General features: G+C 46.1%; 1 protein-coding gene across 1 annotated transcript; it reads left to right on the forward strand.

Moving 5' to 3' along the window:
* Positions 1 to 19,681: 19,681 nt before the first annotated feature.
* Positions 19,682 to 21,967, forward strand: C12H16orf54 (chromosome 12 C16orf54 homolog). The gene is made up of 2 exons (XM_004671077.2): positions 19,682 to 19,881; positions 20,298 to 21,967. The coding sequence occupies exon 2, from the start codon at positions 20,298 to 20,300 to the stop codon at positions 20,976 to 20,978; it is 681 nt and encodes a 226-aa protein (XP_004671134.1). The 5' UTR covers positions 19,682 to 19,881; the 3' UTR covers positions 20,979 to 21,967.
* The last annotated feature ends 1,113 nt before the right edge of the window (positions 21,968 to 23,080 follow it).

Below are 23,080 nucleotides of genomic sequence, written 5' to 3' on the forward strand. Positions count from 1 at the left end.
CTCAGTGTGGACTTGAACTCACGGTGATCCTCCTACCTCTGCCTCCCAAATTCTGGGATTAAAGGTGTGCGCCACCATGCCTGGTGGCTACAGCTTTTATTCACAATGGGCCCTGGACTGCAGGACCCTGGACTTTAATCCCTCCCACACACACACACACTATATTCTTAGCTTCTGCCTTTTATCACCAGGAAAGCATGGCAAGGTCCAAGCATTTGATGCTCAGGAGGGAAAGTGACATGGGATATGACAGAGCTGAATATGGTGGCACATGCATATAATCTCAGTACTTGAGTGGTGGAGGGAGGCGGATCAGGAGCTCAAAGTCGTCTCAGTTACACAGTTAGTTTGAGACTAGGCTGGGCTACATGAGACCCTGAAGAAAGAAAGAAAGAGAGAGAGAGAGAGAGAGAAAGAAGGGAGGGAGGGAGGGAGGGAGGGAGGAAAGAGAGAATGAAAGAAAGAAAAGAAGGAAGGAAGAAAGGAAGGGAGGGAGGGAGGGAGGGAGGGAGGGAGGGAGGGAGGAAGGAAGGAAGGAAGGAAGGAAGGAAGGAAGGAAGGAAGGAAGAGTAAAAAGAAAGGAGCATGAAACAGATGGTCACAGAAACATCACACAAGAAGAGACATTCAGGATTCATCCATGATGGGTGGTACAGACAGGCAAAGAGCCAGATTGTCTCCCTGAGGGATGTATACTCTCAGCCCCTGTGCCTGCTCTCACTTCTTTTTTTCTAAATTAATTAATTTATTTATTTGCAAGCAGAGAGAGACAGAAGGAAGGGTGTGCCAGGGCCTCCAGATGCTGCAAATGAACTCCAGATGTATGCGCCACTTTGTGCAGCTGGCTTTATGTGGGTACTGGAGAACCAAACCAGGGTCGTTAGGCTTTGCAGGCAAGTGCCTTAACTGCTGAGCCATCTCTCCAGCCCTGCCCTCATGTCTTGCATGAGGCTCGTAGCCTCCACCTTTCCCCGTGGTCAGGTCTGTTGTGGTTTTCTAGGTAATGTGGAGGTCTTGCTGTAGAAGCTGTCACTGGTGAGTTCTGAGTAAACAAGTGAGAAGAGGATAAACTTAGCTGTGGCAAGTTTGTCTGCCCACAGTTCCTCAAAGTTAAACATAGATCTACCACAGATAGAACCCAGCAAACCTACTGCTGGGTAAATATATATATGCTCAAGACAGACTGAACATATATGTCCGCATGAAAACTTACACTACTCACAACAGCCAGGAAGTGGAAACACTCACATGCCCATCAAATAATGAATGGACAAACAAGATGACTGTATCATACAATAAACTATTCTGCAGATATAAAAGGCAATGACATGAAGAAAGAAGGAATGAAGTGTCAGTACTGACTACAGTATGAATAAAACTTAAAAATATGTACATGAGGGGCTGGGGAGCTGGTTCAGCCTTTAAAGATGCTTGCATGCAAAGCCTTCTGGCCTGGCTTTAATTCCCCAGTACCCACATAAAGCCAGATGTACAAAGTGGGTTTGTTTGCAGGCTCTGGTTTACATGGTCTCTCCCTCCAGTCTCATTAAAAAAAAATTTTTTTTATTTGTGTTTATCTGTGAGGAGAGGAATATAGGCATGACAGAATGAACTCTAGATGCATGCACCATTTTGTGCATCTGGCTTTATGTAGGTACCGGGGAAACTTGAGTGGTTAGGCTCTGCAAGCACCTTAGCTGCTCAACCATCTCTCCAGCCCCCGTGCAAGCACTTTTAACCCCTGAGCCATCTTTCCAGCCTTACTCTCTCAAATAAATAAATAACCATGTATGGTGGCGCATGTCTTTAATCTCACACTTAGTAGACAGTGGTAGGAGAATCATTATGAGTTCAAGGACAACCTGAGACTACATAGTAAATTCCAGGTCAGCCTGGACTAAAGTGAGACTACCTCAAAAAAAAAAAAAAAAAAGAAAGAAAGAAAGAAAGAAAGAAAGAAAGAAAGAAAGAAAGAAAGAAAACCAAAACCAATAAATAAATAAGAAAATGCAAAACAGGGGCTAGTTAAAAGAAAAACAAAGTTTGTTAAAAACAACAACAAGGAACATGTTACATGAAAGAAGCTAGTGTCTAAGGATTCATATTATCAGATTCCATTTCTATCCAGAACAGGCAAATCCATAGAGAAGGAAAGTGAAGAAGAAATTGCCAAGGGACTGGGAGTGGGAGAGAGCCTGGGGAATGGCAACTAATGCATTTCAGATTTCTTTTGAGAGTGATAGAAATGTCCTAAAATGTGATCATAATAATTGTTGCACATTTTTACAGATATAAAGCCTATTGAGGGCTAGAGAGATGGCTCAGTGGCTAAGACACTTGCCTGCAAAGCCTAAAAACCTAGGTTTGATTCTCCAGCACCCACATTGAGCCAGATGCACAAGGTGGCACACGTGTCTGGAGTTCATTTGCCATGGCCGGAGGCCCTGGTGCACCCATTCTCTCACACTCTCTTTCTGCTTGCAAATAAATAAATAAAATATTTTTTAAAAGCCCATTAAATTATGTACTTTTTATTTATTTGAGGAGGGGGAAATATAGCATGTTAGGGTCTCCTGCCACTGCAAACTCCAGATGCATGTACCAATTTGTGCATCTTGCTTTTACATGGGTACTGAAGAATTGAACCCAGGCCATCAGGCTTTGTGAGCAAACACCTTTAATGGTTAAGCCATCTCCCCAGCCCATACTTTTTTTGAGATAAGATCTAATTGCCCAGAATGATCTGGAACTCCATATGTAGCCCAGGCTGGTCTGTAGCTCACATTTCTCCTGCCTTAGTCTCCCCAGCATGAGAATTATAGGCTTGTACCATGGCCAGCATCAAGCCAGCCCCGTGAGAAACACACACACACAGGACAAAATCAGAAAGAAAAAAAAAAAAAAAGATAAAGTTCCCAGGTCTCAAAGGCAGGATGAAAATCTGTGGTTTCCACTTTTCTGCTTTGGATGCTCCCTCGGATCTAGCTTTAATCTCCCACAAGAATTTCAGTTGCCACTTCATGCCTCATGCTTTGTCTTGGGCCCTGTGAGAAAACAGGTTGGCTGATGGGAAGTTCTGTATAAAGATGAGAAGGAAGCCGGGTGTGGTGACACTCACCTTTAATCCCAGCACTCGGAACACAGAGGTAGGAGATTGCCGTGAGTTCAAGGCCACCCTGAGACTACATAGTGAATTTCTGGTCAGCCTGGGCTAGAGCGAGCCCCTACCTTGGGAAAAAAATAAAAGATGAGAGAGGATCTTGGCAAGATCTTTCCTCTAGGAATGGTTTGTGGTGGTTAGGAGGTGGATAAAGAGAAGGTAGACTTGATCAGTGCACCGTGTATGCTTTAGGGAGATATGCGGAACCCCATGAATATGTACAATTAATAATGTCTGTAGGGCTAGGGTGCTGCTCAGTGGTAAAGCACCTGCCCTATATGCACAGGGTTGTGGATCTGAACCAAGCACCACAAAAACAAACACACAACAATAACAACAAAAAAATCTTGCCAGTTGTGGTACACACCTGTAATCTTAGGGAGGTAGAAGCAGGAGGATCACAAGTTCAAGATCAATGTGGGCTGTATATCAAATTCCTGTCTCTAAACAAACTTGTCAATAAACAACTAAACATAAAATGGTTTTAAAAATCTATCCAGGGGCTGGAGAGATTGCTTAGCAGTTAAGGCACTTGCCTCTGAAGCCTAAGAATCTATGTTCAACTCTCTAGACCCAGATGCAGAAAGGTGAGGCAAGTGCAAGGTTTGCACATGCCCACTAGGTGGTGCAAGCATCTGGCAATGGATTTTAAAAGCTGAGGCCCTGGCACACCAGTTCTCTCTCTCTTCTTCTCTAAAATAAACAAATATATTTTTAAGAAGTCTTTCCAGGTGTGGTAGTATACACCTTTAATCCCAGTGCTTGGGAGGCAGAGGTAGAAGGACTGCCATGAGTTCAGGGCCACTTGAGACTACACAGTGAATTCCAGGTCAGCCTGAACTAGAGTGAGACCCTACCTCGAAAAACCAAAGGGGGGGGGGGGACTTTCTGAGGCTGGAGAGATGACTTATCAGTTAAGGCACTTGCCTGCAAAGCCAAAGGACCAAGGTTTGATTCCCCAGGACCCAACTAAGCCAGTTTATTTGCAACAGCTGAAAGCCCTAGTGCAATCTTTCTCTCCCTCTCTCTCTCTCTCTCTCTCTCTCTCTCTCTCTCTCTCAATCAATCAAACAAATAAAATCAAATCAAAACAAATAGAGGAATGAAGAGATAGCTTAGTGGTTAAGGCACTTGCTGTGAAGCCCAAGGACCCAGGTTTAATTCCCCAGTACCCACATAAGCCAGATGCACAAGGTGGCACATGTGTTGGAGTTTGTTTTCAGTGGCTAGAGGCCCTGGCATGCATGCCAATTATTTCTCTGCCTCTCTCTCTCTCTCTCTCTTTCTCTCTCTCTCAAATAATAAATAAAACTAAAATATTATCCTCCTACTTCTGTCTCCCGAGTGCTGGAATTATAAGTGTGCACCACATCAGTCCGGCAGCTCAAGTGTTTTGTTGTTGTTGTTTTTTAAAGCTTGTAACGGGTCTCTAGCAGCCTGGCTGGAGGAGGTATCACTGAATCCTGGAGCCCAGCCCTAAGGTGTCACTGGGGCAGATCTGCATTCCCACCCAAACGTATGCAGAGAGGTTTGAGCTCTGGGGTCCCTACTTGCTATCTGTGTTGTGTTTGCTGCTTCCAGTGTTTTCTGGCTGGTGGTGGTTTCTCTCTGCTTGGGTTTATGAGTGGGAGCCAGCTTCTTCCACCAAAGATGGAACTTCTCCCTAGATCTGTGAGCTGAAATAAATCCTATTCCTTCCATAAAATATTTTAAAAAACCTTTCCTCTAAGAAAGCAAATGTGACTTCAGAAGTCTGTCTAGGACATGCTCAGCTGCACCGAGGTCCCTAGGGCAGTAATGCCAGAGAAGTGTCTGCCCAGTCAGTTTTCTGCCGGTTCTCTGTGGAGTCAGGCTCTGACTGTTGGTACCAGTCATCTAGGGTGTCCCTGTGAAGGGAATTACTCTAGGTCCTTCAGTGTCCCACCAGTTCCAGACCACACTGACTTCTCCAAACGTCACCTAGCCTGAGCCATACCAGGCTGTCGTGTGTTCATATTCAGGAAGAACACTTCATCGGCGCACTGGCATTAGCCAGGCACTTAGCTGCAATGTGGTTTCCACCCATAAGCAACTGAATTGTGGGTGATGCCCACAGGCTCTCAACGCTGCAATTAGCAAAGCTCTTCACTAACTGCAAAGCCTTCTCCAGGAGGCCTTCAGCCAAGCTTTGAGGACAGGGCTGGGGCTCCACTGGGGCATCTACAATCTCCTGGAAGGGCCTCAGCAGGAAATCTAGGCTGTTGTCATCTGGCCCTGCTCCCTATGCAGTTTCTGATTCCTTCCCCCACGTCCAGCAAGAACCAAACCTGAGGTTTTCTTGAGCACATCCACCTCCATCCCAATCAGGTCCATCACATGTAGAAATCAGGAGAGGGTGTGATAGTCCTCTTCTCCCGCAACATCTCCCCCACAGCACGGTGTCAGGCAAGATGCTGACCTCTTAAATCCTGAGTCTGGGATGACTAACCCATGACAAGTGGCCATGTAGGCAGGGTGCCCCTGTTCATACTCAGCTCTCTGATAGACATCAGAAATCCATCAGGTCCTGTTATCTCCTAATTGTGCCTGAGTTTAGGCCTCAGCTTAGGGCTAAAAAGGACTGTGTGAAGGCACAGGGTGGCCAGACTGGGGTGGTAGGACCCAAGACAAAGCAAAGAAGATTCCTGGACTCAATCAGCAAGTCCTTTAGGCTGAAAGTAAGTAAAACCAACCCTCAAATTTCTGTTCCTCTGAGAACTAAGCCATTGGGCCGGCCATCTTCTGGACCTTCTGAATTAGACAGAACTGTGGCTTCCATGTCTGGAAATACCTGTCCCTCAGAGAGGCTGTGCTACAGAAAAAGCTTGCTTTTCCCTGCCTTCCTACCCCCTAGATAAGCCAGGCAGACTTGCCCAGGGAGCCTTTCTAAGAAAGCCACACAGAGAGGAGCTTCACATCCTTACATTGGGCTGAGACCAGAGGAGCTTGGGCTATGCTGGTTGCTAGGAATCAAGACACCACTCTATCACTGCTGTTTCTTGTCAGTCTCCCCCAAGACACTCCTTGTGTGTTCCCTGGAATCTTGGTGCCTAGGACATAGTAGATCCCCAGTAAATACTGTCTGAATTTAAGTTTTACTCATAGACAAGGTGTTCCAAACTCAGCTTAAGGTTGACAATTTACATTTTTCCTCAGCAGGTGGGGAGTCCTTAAGGCAGGTATGATAGGCAATTTTGGTTGTCAACCTAATTGGATTAAGAATCGCCATAGGGAGCTGGAGAGATGGCTTAGTGGTTAAAGCACTTGCCTGCAAAGCCAAAGAACTCAGGTTCAATTCCCCAGGACCCATGTAAACCAGATGCACAAGGTGACGCATGCATCTGGAATTCATTTGCAGTGGCTAGAGGCCCTGGTGTGTCCATTCTCTCCCTCCGTCCATCTACCCTTAAATAAATAAGTTAATTAATTAAAAAAAATTTTTAGAAGAATCCCACTAGGAAGCCAGGCATGGTGACTCATGCCTTTAATCCCAGCACTCAGGAGGTAGAGGTAGGAGGATCACTGTGAGTTCCAGAATAGCCTGAGACTACACAGTGAATTCTAGGTCAGCCTAGACTAGACTAGAGTCAGATCCTGCCTCCAAAAAGTAGTGATAATAATAATCCCCTAGGGAAGGCAGAGGTAGGAGTATTGCTGTGGGTTTGAGTCCAGCCTGGTGGTATAGAGTTCCAGATCAGCCTTGGTTAGAGTGAGACTCTATCTCAAAAAATTTAAAAATTAAAATTGAAAAAAAAAGAATCCCATAGGAGGGGCTAGAGAGATTGCTCAGTGGTTAAAGTACTTGCTTGCATAGCCTGATGGTCTGGGTTTGATTCCCCAGTACCCACATAAAGCCAGGTGCACCAAGTGGCACATGTACCTGGAGTTTGTTTGCAGCAGCAAGAGGCCCTGGTATGCTGATATGCCCTCTCTCTCTCTCTCAAACATATATAAAACCTAGGGCTGGAGAGATTGTTCAGCGGTTAGGACACTTGGCTGCAAAGCTTAACAACCCAAGTTTGATTCCCCAGTACCCATGTAAAGCCAGATGGCGCATGTGTCTAGAGTTCATCTGCAGTGGCCAGAGGCTCTGGTATGCCATTTTCTCACTCTCTCTCATAAGTAGAAAAAAGAATCTCCTAAGAGATTAAGTAAAGCATACTTCTGGGTGTGTCTGTTACAGAGAGATTATGAGAGTTCTAATGAATGGATTAATATTTTTGGATTAATATCTTGATGGATTCATAATATGATGATGTTGTTGGGAGGTGGTGAAAGGTTAAGAGGTGGAGGCAAGTTGAAGAAAGTAAGCGACTCTTGGAGGCTGTATTTTTTTTCCTGGCCCCTTCCTGCATTCCCTTCTTTATAGCTGGGAGTGTGAACTGTCACAACGTGAACTATTGTCCATACCTTCCCAACCATGATGGACTGAACCCCCTGACACTGTGAGTCAAAACCATTCCTTCCTCCTTTAAGTTGCTTTCCTCCAGTATCAGGTCACAGCAACAGAAAAGCCTGGCTAATGCAGCGGGGCTCTAAGTCTGAAATTGCCAGGTTCCTTTCTATCACATAGCCATGGCTGCCCTTCACATGACTTCATTCTGTTGGTATCACCAAGGCTTGGACACCCTCAGGCACATAAAAGCACACTCACATGCACACACAAAGATGCAGAAACATACTCAGACTCACTCCAGTCCACAACACATCTTGGTAATTTGAAAATCAGGTGTCTGTGGTGGTTTGAATCAGATGCCTCCATAAACTTATGTGTTTTGAAAGCTTTGTCCCCAGCTGGTGGCAGTTTGGAAATTGGAGCCTTGCTGGAGGAGGTTGGGGGTGGGTTTAAGGGTGTTATAGCCAACTCCTCCTGGCCAGAGTTTGGCTCACTCTTCTGTTGCTATTTTCCACCTGCTCTGGCAGAGGTAATGTCCAGCCTCTACTCAGGCCATGTTTTCTCCTGACACCATGAAGCTTTTCCTGCAGGCTATAAGCCAAAATAAGCCTTTCCTCCCAACAGCTGCTTTTGGTCAGGTGCTTTGTCCCAGCAACAAGAAGGTAGCACCAACAGTATCAAATCTCACTTGCAGCATCATGGGTTTTCTAGTGAACTTGATTTATTTTTGGAAATCCAGGCCAATCCATCCACCCAGCTCTGACAACTTTTCTTGGAATCAAGCCCAGCAGTGGAATCATTTCTTAGGAAATCCTGAATGAGCAGATGAGCATCACTTACTCTCAGAAGCCTTGCCTGTTCACAGGCCCTTTCTGCCCATCACAGAGGGAACTCCATCTCTTCTTAGTCTTTGGAGAAGTCACAGAAGGCTTCCAAAGGCACACTTTTTAGCTGAACGTTGGTATCAAGTAAAAATGAGTCAACTGGGCTGGAGAGATGGCTTAGCGGTTAAGTGCTTGCCTGTGAAGCCTAAGGACCCCGGTTCAAGGCTCGGTTCCCCAGGTCCCACGTTAGCCAGATGCACAAGGGGGCGCACGCGTCTGGAGTTCGTTTGCAGTGGCTGGAAGCCCTGGTGCGCCCACTCTCTCTCTCTCTCCATCTATCTGTCCTTCTCTCTGTGTCTGATGCTCTCAAATAACTAAATAAATTTTAAAAAAAAATGAGTCAACTATTCCAACCTCAAGGGGGAGACAGATAGACATGGTGGCTAACACTTCTAATCCCAGCACTAGGGAGAGAGGGGCAGAAGGATCTCAAATCCAAGGTCAGCAAGGTCTCAAAAAAGGGGTTGCCTTCTAAATATTTATCTTTATACCCATATATCTGTGCTGCCCTCAACCTCACTCACAGAGGTTTCTATTGACAGAGGTTAATATAGGCACATACCTGGCAAAGTGGTGAGAATAACTAACTGTGTGCCTAGCCCTAGACAAGACGTCTAAGCCACCCCCTCAGGATTCAGGAAGAGATTCATGGAAGAGAGGGCAGAATGAATGTAAAAGCCAGAGGATGGGGAGGAATGCTGTGGAATAATATCTTCTGGTCATGACATGGCCCTTATACTCATGAACTCATAGAAGCTGTGGTTTCCTGTACAAGGCTAAGTAGATGAGCTAATGGTTGATAGGGAAGGAGGAGCCAAGATCAGTGGTGTAGACATTAGTAAGCTGTCTATACTCCACTAAATAACCCCTCACCCATGCACATGTAAGCAACCTGAATTTCACTCACAAAAAAAAGGTGGGGGGGGGGAATCTTCAAGAGCTGGTTTTGCTGTGAGGGCTCCTCTCTTGGGAATAGGATAAATACCTTTATAAAAGGTATTATGCAGCTAAATATATCGAGCCAATTTCTCTTCCAGCTTCCCCCATTGTGAAGAAACGGTGTATCTCTCCATGGGTGTAGATAATAACAAGGGCCACCTTGGAAGCCTATAATGCATTCCTTACAAGCCACCAAGCCTGCTGACCTTGAACTGCCTAGCTTCTAGAACTGTGAGCAATCAATTCCTATTCTTTTTTTTTTTTTTTTTTTTTTTGAGGTAGGGTCTCACTCTAGCCCAGCCTGACCTGAAATTTAGTACATAAGTCTCAGGGTGGCCTTGAACTCACGGCAATCCTCTTACCTCTGCTTCCCAAGTTCTAGGATTAAAGCTGTGTGCGAGCACACCCAGCCCCTATTCTTTATAAGTTATTCAGTCTGGGGTATTTTGTTATAGCAGCACAAACAAAAACAAGTATGCCCTGGAAGGAGATTCTCCACATTTAGAACAAACAATGAAAGGGGGGAGGGACAGACATTATGTATCCTACCACCTGATAACTGCCAAATCACTGGCCTTTGGATGGATGGATGGATGGATGGATGGATGGATGGATGGATGGATGGATGGATGGATGGATGGTGTAAGGTTCAGGAGTGACCAAGGCCATGGAAACAACTCTGAGGAAAAGATGAAAGCTTTTATTTGGGAAAAGCATGAGCTACCAGGACTGACTCTCAAGAGTGGAGCCCAGCCAACCTGAGATCCCAGATAGTCTGTTTTATGGGGCTTCATCAGTTGGGGGAAGGTGAGGAAGGGAAAAGAACTCCTTTGTTCTTTACATTAGCCATTTCACATAGCTAAGGTGTGAGACCAGAATGGTGAGCAGTTGACTTACCAGATAAGGGAGCAGAAAACCGTGACCTGGGGCATTGTTAGGCAAGGAAGGGAAACTGGTTGGACAGTTTCTTGAGGAATGTGGGTAACTCTCTGTCTCATTCTTCTGTCCTTGGTAACTCCATTTTGGGAGCCTGTCCCAACCTAACATTCCAGCCTTTTGTTAATGATTACAAATGAAGGTTAATTCTTTTCATGCTGACCATAGGGGTGATGAGTTCTTATGGGAGAGGCTGGATAATGCTATTGATGGGTCTCTCTTCAGGACAGGTGATGAGGAGGCAGTTTCATGGTGGCTAGAGGTGGCAGAGTGGTGAGATCAACAGTGCCAGTGTAGCGTGTTGTTACCACTTGGTTTTGAGTGAAGCAGAGACTTCTCTCATACTGTCCCTGTATTCGGCTGGCTTCAGGGCAGTTGCTGGCGACAACTGTTATAGAGAAGGTGAGGGAGATTGGCCGTGTGCACCCCTTGAGAAGTCAGAAGGGAGAATTAAGGAGCTTGTTACTCTTGTCAACAGCTATGACATCAAAACGCCAAGCATAAAGGGAGGAAGAGGTGAGGGATAGAGGACTTGGGGCAAGAGAGAGGGGGCAGAGGGGCATCGCCGTACTCAAAAGGAGTATTTTGGGATCAGGGGAAGAGTAGGAACACAAGAGAGTTTAAGTTTGAGAGTCCATTGGGGTGGCAGTGTACTTATCCCTGCATGAGATATGGTAAGGGCTAAGGAAGGAGGGGCCCAAGGAATAGCTCTGATTCTAAGGCAAGTGGGAGGAGCTAGAGCCAGGGTAGGTGGAGTTCAGAAGTAATCAGGGACAGAGGCAAAAGGCATGAGTTAATGTTAGATTCTAGTATTATAAGTCAGCATCAGACAGGGGAGCCTATTTTATCAACAACTTTAAGGCAATTGATTTAATCTAGAAATTGTAAATATTGTTCAGTGCCTACAAATGTGGTCTACCTACCTGATAAAATAGGAATAAGAGAGTAAATCATTTCTCTGTGAAATTTTTTAAAAAATATTTTTGTTGTTATATTTATTTATTTAGTTGAGAGCAACAGACAGAGAAAGAGGCAGAGGGAGAGAGAGAGAATGGGCACGTCAGGGCTTCCAGCCTGCGCAAACGAACTGCGGACGCGTGCGCCCCCTTGTGCATCTGGCTAACGTGGGTCCTGGGGAATCGAGCCTTGAACCGGGGTCCTTAGGCTTCACAGACAAGCACTTAACTGCTAAGCCATCTCTCCAGCCCTCTCTGTGAAGTTTTTTGAGGCAGCGTTTGAGATATAATAACCTTGGGAGAGAATTAAATATTAATGAGTCAATTTTAACTTTAAGATTTAGTTAAAAGGTTGACAAGTAGGAACTTAGCGAAGTTGGTTGGGTACTCTAAATTCAGTCTTTCATGACCATTATTATGACCAGGTTAACATCAATTAGTTCAAGTTTGAAGTTTACAGCCTGACTACCATAGTAATCTGCTACCAGCCAGGGCCTTCCTTTGTTAGTTTGATGTAAATCCTAGACAAACTGTCATTTTATATCTCAAGCGGTCTGTAATCTGATCAAGTGCTTTGTCTTTAACATTCCATTTAAGCTTATTCATACCTTCATCTACATACTTTATTCATACCTTCATCTACATACTTTATTCATATCTTCATCTACATACTTTTATTCTACAATCTATGTAACCACTCTGTAACAATATTTTTCATCAAATATTTCCAACATTTAAATTTTCCTCTACAGTTTATCTTTTAGTTAGTTCATCTTATAACTACCAACAAAAACTTTCATTGTCCTTACCATAAAACTTTTAATAAAAGGCCTTTTGAAATAACTTGTTTAAAGATTTATTTTTATTTATTTATTACAGACAGAGAAGGAAGGAGGGAGAGAGGGGGAGGAGGGGTGCACCAGGGCCTCTAGCCACTGTAAACGAACTCCAGATGCATGTGCCATGTTCATCTGGCTTGCATGGGACCTGGAGATCAAACCTGGGTCCTTAGGCTTTGCAGGCATGGGCCTTAACTGCTAAGCCATCTCTCCAGCCCTGAAATAACTTTTTTTAATGAAAGAGTAGACCAGATTTAACTTATACTATTTTCCCAGAATAAACATATAGATTTTATCATTTATTGATTTTGGAATTTTGTTTCTTATAACTTTCCTGAAACACATTTTTTTTAAAATATGAAAGCAGATTCTTACATTATTAGAAATTTAAAAAAAAATTTTTTTACAAAATCAGTATTGAGTACTTCTAAATTTAAGCATAAAATTTGTGGCTGTTGTTTGTTAGTAGCTCCATAGAAGCACAGAAAGATAAAGTAAACATAAAAACAGTTACAAACTTCTTATAAGAAGTCTGTTTACAGCGACTTGGCATTCATCCATCATCATGCTGGGCCAGGATCCCGAGATTCCCTGTGCTTGCAGGCCCTTGGCTCTGCAAGGCAGGGAAGCTAAGAAAGAGCCTGTTTTTTTTCTTTCTAAATTCCAAGGAGAGTTTTTGGACTTCCCTCAGGGCTACAAGGCAGCTTTTTGTTATTTTACAACTCTTTAAGAGTAGAAAAATCTTGCCTCTTTTTTTTTTTTTTCTTTTGCCTATGGTCTTAATTCTTAATTACTTTTACTGTTCCTTCTGGGGGACACTCACCAGTAAAACATTGGCTATGCCATCTTGTGCAGTAGGCTCGGAGGAGAACAGAAATCATTCTGCAACCTCAGGGCTGTGAGCCACGTGCATCCTCACACACACACATTCTTGTCAAGTGCACTTTTCATGTAGACTCCAGACAACCATTTCCCCTTCACACATTCATTCATTCATTTAGAAGCTTTGCATCTGCATTTTAAATTTTTATTCTATTTACAATTTCAGAGGCTAAAATTAAGCCTCGTTATCAGGCAGGGGGTCAGGAGAGGCTGAGGGAGCTGGAGGAGCCAGAGGAGCTGTTGAGGCAAGGTCATCTACGGTGTCTGGGTCAAAGGCAAAGGGTGAGGATGACCAGGGGGGAGGGGCTGAGGAAGAGCGCATTCCTGAGACCTTGGCTAGAGAGACCTGGTGAGAAGAGCAGGTAGAGCAGAGAGCAGGCCATGCACGCAGAGTGAAAAAGTGTTTGAATATAGGGTATTTTGGACCATTTGCCTGTATATTGGCAGAAGTTTGTTAAATTGGTGAGAATTTGAAATCAAAAGTACCATTCTCAGGCCATTTGGATCCACTGTACAGCTTGTATTGTGGCCAGGCCAAGTTGCAGAGAAAGATAAGATGTCATCCAAGAGTCCTAGAGGCTTTAAGTTCTTAAGGAGACAGGGAAAGAGCAAAACAAGGGTGAGAGAAAAATAAACCAGAGCTTAAGCTGGGTTTACACAGAACACCAATATGACTTCCTGGCCTGTCAGAGTGAACAGGGCGGGCACCTCCTACGTGGGCAGAGGCTGTACAGGTCACAACTGTCAGCTTGTTAGCCTGTTAGTGGGCAATGCAGGCAACTATGCTCCGGATGGCAAAAATGGCTGGCAGTGAAAGAAGAGAGTGAGAGTGTCCTGAGATGGTGCAACCAAACCAAAAGGCACCCCTTAAGCTACGGTAGACAGAGAGCAAGAGACCCGAGGTATCGAGAGTGTGTCTTTCTTGAGACTTGAGGTTGGAGTCCAAAAGCAACTGAAGGGTGTGGCCTGGTGTACCAGCATGGCTTCTACGGGGAGAGATTAAACCCGAGAGCAGGCCAGTGCATGAAGGACACTTACCAACAGGGAGGGAGGAGACAAAGGGAAAAACAGTGAGGCCAGATTGTGGTGGATGTGAAAGCTGGTGTCAGGCAGAGATGGTCTGAAGCTGTCAGAGGATCAGTGGCAGCTTGGTGGTCTGGTCAGGGGAAAGGAGGTCTGGCCACCCAAGAGGGCAACTGGAAGCCTTCTATCCAAGTCACGGCACCAGGTGTAAGGTTTGGGAGTGACCAAGACTACAGAGACCACTCTGAGGCAAAGATGAAACCTTTTACTTGGGAAAAACACAAGCTGTCAGGACTGATTCTCAAGAGTGGAGCACAGCCAACCTCGGATTCCAGGTAGTGGGCTTTATAGGGCTTCTTCAGTTGGGGGAAGATGAGGAAGGGAAAAGAACTCCTTTGTTCTTTCCATTAGCCATTCAAATAGCTAGGGTGTGAGACCAGAACAGCGAGCAGTTGACTTACCAGATAAGGGGGCAGGAAACCATGACCTGGGGGTATTGTTAGGCAAGGAAGGGATAATGGCTGGACTGTTTCTTGAGGAATGTGGATAACCTACTTCCTTATGTCTCTCTCTGTCACTACATGTTGACTCCATTTTGGGAGCTTGTCCCAATGTAACATTCTAACCTTTTGTTAATGATAAGAGATGAAGGTTTAAGAGGGAAAACTCCATGATGGCAGGGGAAAATAATGGCATGAGCAGAGAGTGAACACCACCTCCTGGCCAACATCAGATGGACAACAGGATAGGAGAGTGTGCCTAATACTGGCAAGGGGACACTGCTATAACACCCATAAGCACACCCCCAACAATATACCGCCTCCAGGAGGCATTAATTCCCAAATGTCCATCAGCTGGGACCTAACATTCAGAACACCTAAGGTTATGGGGTACACCTGAATCAAACCACCACAAATAGGCATGCCAAGGCCTCTAGCCATTGAAAACACTCCAGATACATGTGCCACCTGGTGCATCTGGCTTATGTGGGTGCTGGGAAATCAAACCTGGATGCTTTGGCTTTGTAGGCAAGTGCCTTAGCTGCTAAGACATCTCTTCAACCCCCCAATTAAAAAATATATTTTATCAATTTACTTGCAAGGAGAGAGAGAATGAATGTGCCTGGGTCTCCAGCCACTGCAAATCAACTCCAAGTGCATGCACCATTTTATGTATCTAGCTTTATGTGGGTACTTGGGAATCAAACCCAGGTCTTTAGGCATTGCAGGCAAACACTTTAACTGCTAAGCCATCCATTATCAAATATTACACAGACATCAAAAAGTACAAAAATGTACTGTACAACAAATAATAAAACTTGAGGTGCTGGAAAGATTGCTTAGTGGTTAAGGTGCTTGCCTGCAAAGTCAAAAGACTCTGGCTCAATTTCCCACATAAGCCAGATGCATGCCCTGGTGCACCATTCTCTCTCTCTCTCTCTCTTTCTCTATCTACCTGTCTTTCTCTTTCTTTCAAATAAATAAAAAATAAAATACGTTTTTAAAAACTTAGGGCTGGGGAGATGGTATAGCAGTTAAAGGTGCTTGCTTTGCAAAGCTTACCTGCATGGACTCAGTTCCCCAGCCACCCACATAAAGCCTTTTTTTTCAGTGTCAAGGGACCCTGATGAACACACACACACATACACACACACACACACACACACACACACACGTGCAAATAAATAAATACTTTTTAAAAATAATAAAACCATTTTGTTGTTGTAGTTTTTGTTTGCTTTTCAAGGTAGGGTCTTGCTCCAACCCAGGCTGACATGGAACTCACTCTGTAGTCCCAGGCTGGTCTTGAACCTCTGTCTCCCAAGTGATGGGATTAAAGATGTGTGCCACCATGTCCGCAATAAAATAATAAAACTATTTTTGAATAGGCCTTTTTTATCAGTCTTACCATCCTCAGAAAAAATACTTCTGGGCTGGAGAAATGACTTAGTAGTTAAGGCACTTGCCTGCAAAACCTAAGGACCCAGGTTCAATTCCCCAGAACCCATGTAAGGCAGATGCACATGGTAGCACATGTATCTGAAGTTCGTTTGCAGTGGCTAGAGGCCCTGGCATGCCCATTCTCTCCCTCCCTCCCTCTCCCTCTCTCTCTCTCTCTCTCTCTCTCTCTCTCTCTAATAAATAAAAAAGGAAAATAAAAGTGTGGAGGCACATACCTTTAATCCCAGCACTTGGGAGGTAGAGGTAGGAGGAACACTGTGAGTTCAAGGTCACCATGAGAATACAGAGTGAATTCCAGGTCAGCCTTGGCTACAGTGAGACCTTACCTTGGAAAAAAGAAAAATAAATTTTTTAAAATGTCTTTTTGGACAGGGTCTTGCACTGTAGGCCAGGCTGGCCTTGAGCTCATGATTCTACTGCTTTAGCTATCTCAGTGCTGGGATTATAGATGAACACCACCAAGCCCACCTCTAAAGCTGTTTGGGGACTGGAGAGATGGCTAAGTGGTTCAGGCACATGCCTGGAATGACTAACAACCTGGATTTGATTCCCCAGCACCCATGTTAAAGCAGATGAACAGGGCAGTGCAGGTATCTGGAGTTGGTTTGCAGTTGCTAGAGGCTCTGGTGCACCCATTTATTCTCTCTCTCCTTGATATATATATATATATATATATATATATATATATATATATATATATTTATATTTATATATACATATGTATATATATGTATATACATACATACATACATATATTGAAGAAGGCAGGTGTGGTGGCACACGCCTTTAATCCCAGCATTTGGGAGGCAGAGGTAGGAGGATCACCATGAGTTCAAGGCCACCCTGAGACTACAGAGTGAATCCCAGGTCAGCCTGGACTAGAGTAAGACCCTACCTCAAAAAAAAAAAAAAAAAAAAGAATGCTGGGGGCTGGAGAGATGGCTTAGCAGTTAGTGATTAAGGCACTTGCCTGCAAAGCCAAAGGACTTTGGTTTGATTCCTCAGGATCCACATAAGCCAAATGCACAAGGTGGTGCATGCATCTGGAGTTGGCTAGAAGCCCTGATGTGCCCATTCTTTCTGTTTCTCTCTGCCTCTTTCTCTCTCTCAAATAAATAAGTAAAAATAATTTTTTTAAAAAAAGAATCTTGGGCTGGAAAGAAGGCTCAATGGCTAAGGCATTTGCCTGCAAAGCCAAAGGACCCAGGTTTGATTCCCCAGTATCCACATAAAGCCAGATGCACAAGGTGGTGCATGTGTCTGGAGTTTGTTTGTAGCAGCTAGAGGCCCTGGTGTGCCCATTCTTTCTGTCCCTGTCTCTCTCTCTCTCTTTCTCTGCCTCTTTCTCTTAAATAAATAAATAAATAAAATATTTTTAAAGGGGGGAAAGAAACATATTTAGGGCGGGAGAGATGGCTTAGCAGTTAAAACATTTGTCTGCAAAGCCAAAGGACCCAGGTTTGATTCCCCAGGACCCACATAAGCCAGTTGCTCAAGGTGGCACATGCATATGGAGTTTGTCTGCAGAAGCTTGAGGCCCTGACATGCCCGTTTTCTCCCCCACCCCCCCTCTTTTTCTCTCAAAATAAATAAATTATTTAAAACAAAAAGTTCATCAGCATGGGCATATGCCTTTAATCTTTAATCCCAGCACTTGGGAGGCAGAGGTAGGAAGATCACCGAGATGTCAAGGTCACCCTGAGACTACACAGTGAATTCTAGGTCAGTCTGAGCTGCAGTGAAACCCTACCTCCAACACTCCCTCTGCCCCCCAATAAAATGAATGTTTAAAGCTGTTTTGGGGGACTATGAGCCTCTTCCTGCTTATTTACTTTGAGTTGTCCATGGGATTTAACTTGCAAGTCTGCTCTGGAAGCTAGGAAAGAGTCAAAGGATTATATACATGAAGTTATTAGTCACAAGTCAGAGCCAGGCATGGTGGGGAATGCCTAAAAGCCCAGCACATGGAGGTAGAGGCAGGAGGGAAACAAGTTCAAGGTCATCCTTGGCTAACATGGTAAGTTAAGGCCAGTTTGGGCTAGAGATCCTGTCACTAAAATAATCATCATCATCTTCTTCCTCATCATCATCCAAAGGAAAGAGGGAAAAACCCAACAAAAGTAAAGCGTTCAGCCCAGGAACTTGAAACTAGGTGTATGTGGAAGGCTGGGAAGGTAGGGGAAGTCCTGCTAGAAAGTCAACAGCTCAGGAAAGACAGTTCCTCAAATAGAGATGCAGGTCAAATAATCCAACAGAGCAGAATTTGTTGGACTCCCAGAAAATACAGGTTATAACAGTGGTTCTTTTTTTTTTTTTTTTTTTTTTTTTTTTTTTGGTTTTTCAAGGTAGTATCTCACTCTGGTCCAGGCTGACCTGGAATTAACTGTGTCATCTCAGGGTGGCCTTGAACTCATGGCAATCTTCCTACCTCTGCCTCCTGAGTGCTGGGATTAAAGGTGTGCGCCACCACGCCCGGCTAGCAGTGGTTCTTTATTTTATTTACTTATTGGTTTTGTGAGGTAGGGTCTCACTCTAGCCCAGACCGACCTGAAATTCACTGCGTATTCTCAGTGTGGCCTCAAACTCAAGGCGATCCTCCAACCTCTGCCTCCCCAGTGCTGGAATTAAAGGCGTGGGCCACCACCCCCAGCAGAGCAGTGGTTCTTGATCTGGGCTACATGTTAGAATCACCTGGAATACCTTACGCAAGCCTGGTCCCTGGGATGTGGCCTAAATATGTGGATTTTGCTATTGTTTTTAAGAAAAGAGGGTTTTACTATGTAGCCTAGGTTGTCCTGGAACCTGTGATCTTCCTGCCTCAGCCTCCCAAGTGCAGGCATTTGCTACTATGCCCAATTGCGGACCACAACTACTTTTTTTTTATTTTATTTTATTTTATTTTATTTTATTTTACTTTTTAATATTTATTTACTTCTTGCAAGCTGTGAAGGTCAGAGGACAACAGTGAAGCGTCTGTGCTCTCCTTCCACCTTCCTTGAGACAAAGTTCCTCGCTACCACAAATGATTGCCAATCTAGCTATCCCATGAGCCCTGGCTTTACATAGGTGCTGGGGAATCAAACTCAGGTCACCAAGTTTTCCAAGCAAGTGCCTTTCACTGCTGAGCTATCTACTCAGCTCTAGACCCTGGTTTTTTGTTTGTTTGTTTTTATTTATTTGAGAGCGACAGAGAGAGAAAGAGACAGAGAGAGAGAAAATGGGTGTGCCAGGGCCTCCAGCCACTGCAAACAAACTCCAGAAGCGTGCGCCCCTTTGTGCATCTGGCTAACGTAGGTCCTGGGGAATCGAGCCTCGTACTGCGGTCCGTAGGCTTCACAGTCAAGCTCTTAATCACTAAGTCATCTCTCCAGCCCCCTGTTCTTTTTAAAGTATATTTTTATTTTTATTTTTATTTATTTATTTGGGAGAGAAACTAGAGAGAGAAAGGAACAGAGAGACAAGGAGAGAGAGAAAAAAAAAATGGGCACACCAGGGCCTCTAGTCACTACAAAACAGGAGAGGGATGGGGCGACTTCAAAGAACCAAGCAGAGGATGCCCTGAACATCGTTCTCCTGGGCTGAGACTGAGTTCAACGGAGCTGCTGCCCATCTGGCCCCACCTTAGGCAGGAAACGCTTTCTCGCCACAGTGACCACATCCTCTCAGGTTGCCTTGGAAACACTCCACGGGGGTAGGCAGAATTGGGGCACAGTCGCCCAGCAATAGGTGGTAGCCATCCTTCCGCCTTTATCTGAGGCCAGCCCTCCAACCCGTTGGGACAGCCGCCTGCACTGTCCCAGCATGCAGAGAAGGACAGCTCTGAAGACGGAGAAACTGAAGAAAGGCTGACCTAAGGCAGGAGAGGGGTGCCGAAGCCTCCGCAGATTGTGAGTGGGGTCACAGATGTGGGTGGAGACAAACAAAACCGGATAGGCTGGGACAGGTGCAGAGTTGGCAGACCAGAGCCAACAGGAGGGCGCCCCAGGGAGCGTGGCAAGGGGCAAACAGGCAGCTGAGATGGTGTACGTGTAAGAGAGGGGTCAGGAAGGGAGGTGCTCTCGTGCTTCCTCTCTCCCCACTTCCTCTCTGGGCAGGAGCAAGATCCTAGGCCTTTGGTCTGTGGCGCCCCGCGGCCTGGGAGGGGAAAAGGGCCTCCAGGCCTCCCGGAGCTCCTTGGTTCCTCAAGCCGCTGAAGACTCCCTTCCGCCGTCCCTTTCTTGCTGCCTCTCTTGTCTCCATCCTGCCACCCCTGACCCATCCTCACCTCATGTCCCTTTCCTCTCCTCACCCCTCTATCTCCCAGATGCCTTCCATTCCCGAGCAGCCGGGGCACACGGAGGGGCTACCTGCCGCCGAGGGAGCCTTGTGGCCCCCGCTGCCCTGTGGCCCCTGCATCCCCATCATGCTGGCCCTGGCCTCCCTGGCCGCCTTCTTCATCGTAACTACCGCAGTGCTGGCCGAGCGCCTCTTCCGCAGCTCCCTGCGCCCGCAGCCCCGCCAGCACGCGCCCACCCTGGTCTGGCGGCCGGGAGGAGAGCTGTGGATCGAACCCACGGGCACCAGCAGGGAGCGCTCCGAGGACTGGTACGGCTCCTCCGTGCCCCTGCTGATGGACCGAGCCCCGGACCCCCCCGCCCCTGGGGGCACCTTGGAGGGCCGAGCCACTGCCCCACCCGCGCCTTTAGTCCCTTCAGCCGCACAGTCTGCCCCCAGCTCCTTGGTTCCCCACACCCCCGCTGAAGCACCCCCAAGAAGTACCTTCTGGAGACCGCAGGCAGGGGAAGAGAGGCCCGCTGCTGCAGGCCTGGTGAGCTGGGTCGGGCCTGAGCAGAGGCCGGAGGACGATGCGCAGCTTGGGAGCCCCCAGGCCTGGAGGCTGAGGCCAGGGAGCCCTGAGCCAGACTGGGGTCTCCAGCCTCGGGTCACACTGGAGCAGATCTCTGCGTTCTGGAGGCGGGAAGGTCGGACCAGTGTGGGCTTCTGAACCTCCTGGGCCGGTGGTCTGGGCTTGACACCTCAGAACTGCTGTGAGACCCCAGGCTCTAGCCTCGGGATTGGTCCACGGCCTAGACTGTGGCTCAGAGATTGGCAGAGCTGGCTCTGAGCCAGAAGGTTCCAAGATGGCATTCCAGGAGATGCAAGAACTCAACAACAAAGCCGGGCAGGAAATGGCTAAGATGCCGATATCAGAACAGAAGGATCCTGCACGGAATGCTGACCAAAGGCCTAGATACTGCGATGACAAGGACCAGTGTGGGCAAGAGATGGCAAGAATCCAGATTCCCTGAGCCACTGACCTCTGTCCCAGCCGCTGTCACCTCCACCACCGTGAGGTCTTCCAAGAAAATGCAGGGGACAAGAACTGACAGAGGAGTCTTCTATTACATACAAACCGTGACTTTGACCACCACATAGCAACAAGGAATTTGCTGAGCCCAGCTGAAGAGGCCCCTCTCTTGCTTGGAGTTGAAACATGCCCTCAGAGACCTCCAGCAGGCTCCTCTGCGCATCCTCGTGGTTGCTCACGTCTTAGGACTCAGGATCTTACAAGTGCATGGCGAGGAAAGCATGGGCCAGACAGACTGAGTTTGATCCAGTGAGATCATGAGAATTGTTCCAGTGAAGGGCAGCTCCCCTGACCCTGACCACTGCCCCTGGCCGTCTTCCCTTCCAACTTGCTGGAGTGGTCCAGAGACAGGTTTGTCTGTCACAAGAGGAACTTGCTTAAAATTATCCAATCCACAGGAATGAAACCCCAAATCCTATGTACCTACTAGGTGACTTCCCCTACAGGAGAAGACCCCGGGAGTGAGGAGAACAAAGGAGTTTCCACTCCCTAGGAAACAGATTTCCCAAAGTTGTGTCATGGATCTGAACAGTTTTGCCATTTCACTCTACCAGCTTATTATGATGTACTTTATGTGTTTACTTAAATTGGCTCACTGTTTGCTTAATAAATTGTTTTTAAAGGAATCTTTTTGTATGGCTTCTAGAAATGGAAAATCCCTATCATTTGCCATTAGTCAAACATAAAACCTGAAAATAAATACAAGGTAGACAATGTAGTTCCAAGGAGACATTGTTGCGTACTGGAAGCACTGACCTCACATTGTCTTTTCTTTGTTAAAAGTCAAGGAAGGGTGGTGGCTGTGGCACTTGCCTTTAATCCCAGCACTGGGGAGACTGAGGAAGGAGGATGGCCATGTGTTAGAGGCCATCTTGGGGGCTATAGGGTGAATTGGTCAGGGGCTGGAGAGATGGCTCAGCAGTTAAAGGCACTTACTCGCAGAGTGAGTTCCAGGTTGGACTGGGCTAAAGGGAGACCCTATCTCAAAACAAAAGGAAAGGAAAAGAGCCAGGGGTGGTGGGCACACCTTTTATCCCAGCGCTTATTAGGCTGAGGCAAGAGGATCCCAAGTTCAAGACCAGCCTGGGCTACATAATGAGACCCTATCACAAAGGAAGGAAGGGAGAGAGGGTGGGAGGGAAGGAAAGAAAGAAGGGAGGGACAGTTCCTGTCCTCTGTGACTCATGAGCAGGGGAACTACATCCATTCTCCTTGTCACCACCAGCTGACAGCACTGGGCTGTAGGGACCATACACATGAGGAGTGAATAGTTAGATGTCTCCTTGCCAAATGCTCTGAGGAGGCAGCATGGGGTGGAAGGGAAACCCAGCAAGGCTCTGGAGATATATAAATATTATATAATAATATAAAACATAAAATAATATAAAAATGTATATATTTTACTGCTGTTGCTATTTTGGTTTTTTCAAGATAGAGTCTCGCTCTAGCCCAGCCTGACCTGGAATTCACTCTGTAGTATCAGGTTGGCCTCGAACTCATATCAGTCCTCCTACCTTGGCCACCCTAGTATTGGAATTAAAAGTGTGTGCCACCATGCCCGTCAGGGCTCTGACTTTTTAGAAAACATTATTTATTTATTTGCAAGCAGAAAGAGAGAGAGAGAAGAGGGAGAGAGAGAGAGAATGGGCGTGCCAGGACCTCTAGCTGCTGCACAACCGCCAGATGCGTGCACCACTGTGCATCTGTTTGTCCATGGGCACTTGGGAATTGAACTCCCG

The sequence above is a fragment of the Jaculus jaculus genome, chromosome 12, assembly GCF_020740685.1.
Source record: "Jaculus jaculus isolate mJacJac1 chromosome 12, mJacJac1.mat.Y.cur, whole genome shotgun sequence".
NCBI lineage: Eukaryota > Metazoa > Chordata > Mammalia > Rodentia > Dipodidae > Jaculus > Jaculus jaculus.

Bases quoted from the DNA above. Each gene is read 5' to 3' on its own strand.
- C12H16orf54 (XM_004671077.2), top strand. From the start codon at position 20,298: ATGCCTTCCATTCCCGAGCAGCCGGGGCACACGGAGGGGCTACCTGCC.